At 40.3% G+C, this 7920-nt stretch overlaps 2 protein-coding genes across 2 annotated transcripts; one reads left to right on the top strand and one right to left on the bottom strand.

Annotated features, from left to right (window-relative positions):
* The first annotated feature begins 303 nt into the window (after positions 1-303).
* LOC139819527 (protein C3orf33) lies at positions 304-2170 on the top strand. The gene is made up of 7 exons (XM_071788929.1): positions 304-449; positions 706-818; positions 916-1113; positions 1197-1256; positions 1349-1550; positions 1613-1722; positions 1793-2170. The coding sequence occupies exons 3-7, from the start codon at positions 1039-1041 to the stop codon at positions 2048-2050; spliced, it is 705 nt and encodes a 234-aa protein (XP_071645030.1). The 5' UTR covers positions 304-449; positions 706-818; positions 916-1038; the 3' UTR covers positions 2051-2170.
* Positions 2171-2246: 76 nt separating this feature from the next.
* On the bottom strand, positions 2247-7884 carry LOC139819512 (adipocyte plasma membrane-associated protein Hemomucin). Its single transcript, XM_071788908.1, has 4 exons — positions 7376-7884; positions 7082-7275; positions 5483-5768; positions 2247-5089 (listed from the first exon to the last, which is right to left on the bottom strand). The coding sequence occupies exons 1-4, from the start codon at positions 7483-7485 to the stop codon at positions 3889-3891; spliced, it is 1791 nt and encodes a 596-aa protein (XP_071645009.1). The 5' UTR covers positions 7486-7884; the 3' UTR covers positions 2247-3888.
* Between the last annotated feature and the right edge of the window lie 36 nt (positions 7885-7920).

Raw genomic sequence — 7920 nt, 5'->3', positions numbered from 1 at the left:
TCACGTCTTTTTTTACAGTCGTTATTTCCGTGGCGCGTTTTCCCCGAGAGGTGCCCTTCCTCCGGGCGTTCGAGTTGATTGCGAGAGAGCCGGGGCTGATAACGGTTATCGAAGCGCCTGTGTGCCTCCGTCGCGTCGGAGTTCTTTTTCAGGGAAGACAAAGAGGAAAGACGCGCGGCGTCTTTCTCCTTTCGAACGGCTCTCTCTTAATTTCGCGAGCTTTATCTCGACCGATAACATCCGGGGGGCCGTCTCCTTAATTCGACCCTCGAGCGTAGAAATCGCGGTGAAGAATCACCTGCTCTGTGCTGCTCTGTGTGCGCCGACGTTTGCGGAGATGCGCTCGCGTGAAGTTTCAACGTGGAGCATCCCGAGGTTCTCCGCGAGGTGATTGAAGAGGAAACTGTGCGTCTTTCGATCTGTGAAGGCGTTAATTGTTTTTTACAAAGGTACCGTTAGCATATAATTAGAATATAAGAGAATTATAATTCTAAGGATAAAGAAACTTAAGTTTGAATCAAATCTCTTGTTTGTATTCGTTTGTATTGAGAAGAAAATTTCAAGAGTTTACAATTACGTAATCCCTTCGTCCGTTTCTCCAAGGACTGCTTTTGGTAATTGCATTTTATTGTTGTCTCTCCTCTCCTTTCTCTCTCTCTCTCTCTCTCTCTTTTTCTCTAATGTCCCCACTGCATTTCGTTTCAGGCGCAGACGGCAGGCGCAGCGGAGAAGTGTGGACTGTGGACCTCATGCGAGTCGACCGGGAGATTTAACACGTGCTCGTTAATTATTGGATATTAAATCGCCCGCCGGAGAAGGTAACTGCCTGACCGTTCCGAGAAGATATCGAAGAAAGTGTAAACATTAACACATGAAATTATTACGAGTGTGACGTTATGTTTTCTATGTCTCTAGGTGATCGAATACCGACTTGAGCTGTGATAAGAAACGAACCGTTGGGTCGCGACGGTGATTAGCCGAACGAAATTAGCGACGCGAACGACAGCCTCGCTCAGGAGTCTCAGGACCAGGTGGAGCATGGCGCGCGAGGACGACCCGTCCATCCTCGGACGATTGCAGATCCTTATGCAGGACGAGACGGGACCGGGAAAGGTGAGCGACGCTTTCCTAACCTTCCTAGCCACGCTGGTCACGCGCTTGTATCTTATACCTGCTGTTTCTCCTTCTCTTTTCAGCTTATCACCTACGGGATCGCCAGCGCCGGCCTGCTCGCAGCCCTGTACAAAATCAGGCCCGTGAGTACAAATTTCGTACTTTACGTTCGTCTACCTGCCACTGTCTCCTCCTCACGTTGATTCGATCCTCTCGTTCTCTCGGTGTTTTCCAGTTCGCGAGGTTCACGAAGCCGTCCGACGTCCCGTTGCATTTCCTGCAAACGCGGGTTCCACTCCAGGGCACTGTGCGACGCGTGGAACCGAGCTCCAGCAAGGTTCTACTGATGGTCGATCACCGGCCCTTGCTGCCTTTACCCCGTTTCAACAAGGCTTACTTGCCCGTCAAGATCGGTGGCGTTGACATTACTGGCAACGGTAGGTATCGAGCCGACCATGGAACCCACAGCTGTTGCTCAAAATGCAGATCGATCTTGTAGGTGTAAGCTGGTTGCAAACCGTGCTCAATGGAAAGCTCGTAACGTTTTTGCCTATTGTCAGAGAGAAGGAGTATTTGGAGTGCGTGGTCACAATGTCAGAGAAAGATCAAGTGAGAGAAATAGAGATTATGTTATTATTAAGTACTTATATCATGCTCACAACGTTATTTTTACAAACAGGTCTCGTTAGAGATCGGCGAGGAATTAGTCAAATTAGGCCTAGCTACGGTACACGAACCTTGGACGAAGCTGAAGGATAAGCGAGTTCTGGCGTACAAAAATTCTTTAGCGAACGCGCAAAAGTGGGCAGTACGAAGGAGAAACGGATATTGGCATTTTGTCAAGCAGCCGACCGTTCTGTGGAAGGCACAAATGTTCATGATTGACAAAATGAAGTCGTTGTTGCCTGCAATCGTAGTGAGACGGCTTGATCTGTAAGTGCTCGGCTTGTCTTAGCGATAAGCTTCTAGAGTAATATATATTTTTGATAGTTTATACAAAAGAGAGAATGTATATATTGTGTACTTAAGGATTTTTTAATAAAAAGTATTTTCGCAATTTCGTGTGTGTCTCATGAGAAACAATTGTGTGAACGTTTAATTAAAAAAGCAAGTTTATCAATTCCAGAGATATATAAGATTAATGTTGAACCTTTTATTTCGGACGCTTTTCAAATATATTTCAACTTATTTGATACAAGATTGATAATCGAAGTACATGAGCGTTTTTGTAAAGTATCAAATATTTGGACAGGTGATAACTATCGAAAAAGTCAATTTTATTTGTGTAGTTGCCAAACTGTACAATTCTTATAATTATCTTACATCTCACACCTGACACCATATAACAAGGTTATTATTTTTAATCGTCGAGCAACCTAACAAAAACATTTATGTCAATTCTTTAATTACCTACAGTACTTATATTCTTATTTTGGGACTTGTTCACTCTCACTTGTTGAAACTTGGGTTAATTATATTTTAATATCCGCAATTATATTAGTTACAATTATTGTGGATATTGTCCGTACTAAAGAAAAACGTAATATAAAAATAGACTCATGAAAAATTATCTACTGTACGAACGATGCAAAATAACCAACTCATTTTAATGACGATTATCCCTTAGTTTCTTTTAAAAAGACGTTTGTGTCAGCTTTCAAATTATCTTAGCATTTGATATATGCTTTATATACTTAAAACTGGAAGCCAGTATAAAGATAGAGCGATATTATTCGAAGGTTGCAGAAAAAAAGGAGTAAAAATTCTTATCATTTGGATTTCGATACAAGTAAGATATAAAGTATAAAAATTAGTACATATACTATATGAATGAAAAACGTATAATAAAATTTGCAAAAACGATCTTTTAACTTTTTATATACATTACAGTTGCCAACATACAACTTTCTCTAAACTTTCGTTCTTATTTTTAGTCATTTGTAATAAAGCTGATAGATTTCTCTAATGTGCATTTCACAATCTTGTTCCACTCTCTGGAATGTACAAGGTTGTCCATCATGGATAGTATTAACTGGGAATGTAACCTTATATTTAAAAAAATAAAATCGAAATATGAAAATGTTTAAAATACGAATTTTCGAAAAAAAAAAAAAATTGAGCTTAAAGATTAGACCATTAATAAGCTTTCATCTAATCTTCTCTTAATTTTAAGCCTTTAAAATAATCTCGCAACACTATTAAAAAAAGAATCTGTTTTTTAAATCAGAATCTGAGTAAAAATCTTCGATTCACAAAAACATAAAAATTATTTTGATATCTTACACACGTAACCTCCATGACAATTTTCAATTCCTATTTTCTAATATTTGATGAAAAATTCATTATTCTACTATGTAGAATAGCAAAATTTTTAAATCACGTTTTGAACCACTGTTGAGATACGTTGAATGATTGCAATGAGGTTGCAATGTGTAGTTAAAAGTCATGCTAATTAAACATGATGAAAAGTATTTTTAATTCTCGCAACGGTGAAACTTTGTATGAAAAAGTTTTTTCTACTCATCTTCAAACTTATTTTTTTCATGGACTTTTACCTTTTGCAATCGTAGCACCTGTAATGGATCACATAACTTATATATACATGACTTGGATATAACAACGTGAACGATATGAATGCATATAAAGCAAATTGATGAGATATCGATAATCTATATATCCTCAACCTGTTTTTTTAATGGAATGTGAAAAATGGAGTGTACCGTTCAACAAGTGTTGGTGGTATCACAAATATATCATGGTTCATTTACTTTCTCATTAAAGATCGTCTCTCGGACGATTTGTTTCGACCCGTTTAACTTTCTCGGGTTGTGATTTTTGCGCTGTTTGTTTCACAGAAGCACCCTGGTCCACCTTCACATTCTTTTCGGATTGTGCCTTTGCAGCATCGTCCTTTTTGCTATTCTCTTCCGATTTCGCGTTCGGAGAATTTGATTTCGTTTTAGGTTTCGCGTCACCAACCGTTTGTGCATTATCCTTTTTGGCTTCGGCATTTGTAGATGATTTAGTTTCCGGTTTCACATTGCCACCGCCTGTAGCGGTAGGTTTGTCCGCTTTAGGAGTTGGGGCTGGTTTTGGTGCAGCGGTTGGCTTAGGTGCCGTAGGAGCAGCGGTTGGTTTAGGTGTCGTAGGAGCAGCGGTTGGCTTAGGTGTCGTGGGAGCAGCGGTTGGCTTAGGCGTTGTTGTAGGAGTGGTAGTTGGTTTTGACGTTGTCTGGGAAGCCCTGGCCGACTCGGTCGGTTTTGCCGTCGTAGAATCCGTACTGCGTTTCACTCTTTCCGTTTTCACACCTGAAGGACCGGCATTCGGCGATTGCTTCGCACTATCAGCTAGGTCAGGAAAAGCCTGTTTCAACGGGATTCTCGAGAGATAGTTTACCCACGGAGAGCCAAACCATAAAAAGTCGTTGTGTATGTGAGCCGAACTTATACCGTGGACTTTGCCATTATCTGAAGAAAGAGCTTCGACAATGTTACCAGACGCATCTACTCTCAACACCAGACTTTTGTCCGAATTGATTAAAAACTGAGCGCCTTGGTATGATCCTATCGCGTGCACAAGTCTCTCCGTCCAGGTATTAGGATAAATGTCATTTATCAGTTTAAACGGCAGTTCCATCGTTACTAACAACCGCGCCAACATTTTTCTCAAGTACGGGTGTGGCGTGAGAGACTGGGTAAGTTGAGGATGTTCAGAATCAGTAGCAATGACCAAAGTGATGAGAAAACCACCTTGACCATCGCTGTGAATGTTGTCCGGCATACCCGGTAAACCGTCAATGAAAACCTCCTGTTGTCCTGCCTTTGGTCCTTTCAAGTTATATTTCATGATACGATTTCTGTGCGTTTCTGCCACAATTACGAAACTTTCGTCCTTGCTTAACATGAGTCCATTCGCGAATGCAAGATCTCGCATCAATACCTCGTTTTTCTTTTTAGCTGCATTATAACGTATAAGCCTGTAATTAATAAAATAATTATATATATATTTTTAATATATATATATATATACACACATGTTAACCTTCCGGCGGGCGCGCCCTTTTCATAACGGGAGCGGGCGGGCCGTGTACAAAATACACCGTGGAATGAGACTGGAAATTTGAAAGGATAAGGGATATTATCGTAAAATAAACATTATGCGGTGAAAGTTTACAATATTTGAAAAGTTATTAGACACTAAAGGAATAGCTCGGGGAGCCAGCACTCAAACTGAAAGTTTCCATGGATTCCCTCCATAATCGTCGCGCGTATACAAAGTACACAGGCGCTTCCGTCGGAAGATTAAATACACGCATATATGCACATAGCATAAAACTGTTTTTCAAACACGCATTCGTATTTTTTTTTACCTTCCCGATGGATTCGACAACGCTGACAGCACCAAATCACAAAGACGGAAGTCTGTACTGCTAACAGTCCAATAAAGGTCCCCATTTTCCGCGATATCTATGCTATTAGGTAATCGTGGAACTTTCCCTTCAATCGGTTTAGAAGTGTTCACTATATTTTTGTATTCTCCAGTTGCAACATTTACTTTGAAAATTCCGTAATAGGTGTCCACCACAAATAAATTGCCTTTCTTGTCAAATCTCAATCCCAGTGGTCTGCCACATTTGTGCTCTTGCCAAATGCCATCTATAAATTTGATAAGAAAATACAAATTTTATTACTGTGGTATAATTAATTGTATTAATTGCACCCAAAATTATTTATATTTGTTAATTCTACATATTATAATTATATGTATAGATGCACAAAAAATTTATGTAGATATATAACACTAACACCTATTTTTTTTCAAAAATTTTAGCAGTATCACAATGCTATTACACCAGTAATTGTATCAAATGTCTAACTGAACTTCCAAACAGACATAAACTCTATCCTTTTCGCATCATGCTACACTAAAATGTACACTTTTTGAAGTTTTGAAATAAGAGAAAGAATATAAAAGATTAAAAAAATAAAATAAAAGATAATATAAGATAAAAGATTTTGAAGTTTGATGATGCAAGGTTTAATCACAAAATGTTTAATCTTTCCATGTATATACGTGTTAAACTAATCCCTAATTGTGAATATAATCAAGTGTCCGCACTTGTACAATCAAGCACACACAGGCAGTGACAAACCTGCTGATAACGTTCACTTAAGATTCCAAAATGACACGAAATTAACAAGGCATGTGTAAACATTTCTACAATGCATGTATTTCTTAAAATGTAATTTTCAATTTCTTCTTACCTTTAAAATTTATATTACTTTGTTGAATAATAAATTATGTCAAGTTATAAAATAAAATTTGTCATATTTTTCTGCATACAATCTGAATTTTAAAAAACAATTCTTGGTTCATTAATTTTACATCAGGTTTATAATAATTTTATTACCTCATTATCACACTCGTATACTTGCAAATTAAGTTATTTTTTAAGATAAGAAGACAAGAAGATAAAAAATTTGCAAATCTGAAGGCTATTATATCTGATATTCTGATTTATCCTCCTTTTACATATTTATAGAATGTAAAGATCACGAAGAGGCAAAGTCCAAACGAATAATTTATTAATATTTATATGAATAAGTATATATAATTTATCTCCAAGGAAACTTATCTCTCCAATAAGATTTATCTCCGAGGCTGCCGTAACTCAAGTGATTTATCAACTAAAAAAAATGACGTTAACCTTCATAAATATTTATAGAATCGTGCATCAGCTCCGATAGCTCTGTAATATCTAATCATTTCTCCATAGACCGAATTAGAAAATTCTATTATGGACGAAGTGTCACTTCGTTTCATTTCCCCTTCCACACACATGCTAAGTTTTTTAAAATTCATAATACCCGTTTACGCATCGTTGAATCCATACTAATGAATCTTGCGCAACTCTTTCCGGTTGAAAAGAAAATCGAGAAATCGAGTTTCCATTTATTACTATACTCACCGCAATTCTCGCCGAACTTGACGATCGGCACCGTGCGATCCTCCTCGATCCTCAGGACGTAGCCGCCGTGGACGCCGGTGTAGAGCTGCCCGTCATACGAGTCGAAGCTCTCCGGGGAATTGATCTCGCCCTCGAACAGCCTCTCGACGTCGTTCAGCCGATTCTTCGGGTCAAGCTCGCGCGGCGGTGTCACGCTGCAAGGTCGAAGGTCAAGGGTCAATCAGAGTCAATATCATTCGCGTATTTCTTTTTTCTCTCCTCTTTCTTTCTCTTCGCGATCGTGTGATTAAGTACCTGTACTCGTGGAACTCCGAGTCCGGCGGTAGACCGGGCATGTACGTGATCACGGCCAGGAACAGGCCGATGTAGATGACGGCGGTGCCGATCGACTTTAGATAGCTCATCTCGCTGGCGCGCGAGGTAACGACTCCTCGAAGCCTCGGATATTTGAACCTCTCAGGACACGGTGTCTCTCGCTTCTCACTCACTCTCTATCGTCGTCCGTCGATCCGTCAGTCGTCACGCGAGGATGCGCGCCACGTCTCCGTGGGTCGGCAGAGTCGCTCACGGTCGCTACGCTGGAATCGCCGTCGGCGGTCGGTTCCGGACAAAGCGACGTTGTCAGCGTTTGACGCGGCGCTCGGTGCCGGGGAGACCGGGGACGGGGACGACTCTATGATCGCGGTTTAACTGTTCTTCTTGATACGCGAATAACGGCACCCCGTGCCGATCGAATGGCGCTGACGCGTGGGGGCTATACCCGCTTCCTCCCGTGCGCGACGAGTTTTCCGCTTCTCGACTATTCTCGAGTCGTCGCGGAGGTCAAACGTCAAACGGCG

This window comes from Temnothorax longispinosus, chromosome 9, assembly GCF_030848805.1.
Source record: "Temnothorax longispinosus isolate EJ_2023e chromosome 9, Tlon_JGU_v1, whole genome shotgun sequence".
NCBI lineage: Eukaryota > Metazoa > Arthropoda > Insecta > Hymenoptera > Formicidae > Temnothorax > Temnothorax longispinosus.
Note: the sequence above shows the minus strand (reverse complement) of the source record. Positions and strands in the feature narration are given on the sequence as shown.

Excerpts from the sequence above, each read along its gene's own strand:
- LOC139819527 (XM_071788929.1), top strand. The coding sequence starts at position 1,039 with ATGGCGCGCGAGGACGACCCGTCCATCCTCGGACGATTGCAGATCCTT. Across the intron at positions 1,551-1,612 it reads CGTTGACATTACTGGCAACG|GTGTAAGCTGGTTGCAAACC; the intron begins GTAGGTATCGAG and ends TCGATCTTGTAG. Across the intron at positions 1,723-1,792 it reads CAATGTCAGAGAAAGATCAA|GTCTCGTTAGAGATCGGCGA; the intron begins GTGAGAGAAATA and ends TTTTACAAACAG.
- LOC139819512 (XM_071788908.1), bottom strand. The coding sequence starts at position 7,485 with ATGAGCTATCTAAAGTCGATCGGCACCGCCGTCATCTACATCGGCCTG. Across the intron at positions 5,769-7,081 it reads CAAGTTCGGCGAGAATTGCG|ATGGCATTTGGCAAGAGCAC; the intron begins GTGAGTATAGTA and ends TCAAATTTATAG. Across the intron at positions 5,090-5,482 it reads TTGTCGAATCCATCGGGAAG|GCTTATACGTTATAATGCAG; the intron begins GTAAAAAAAAAT and ends TATTAATTACAG.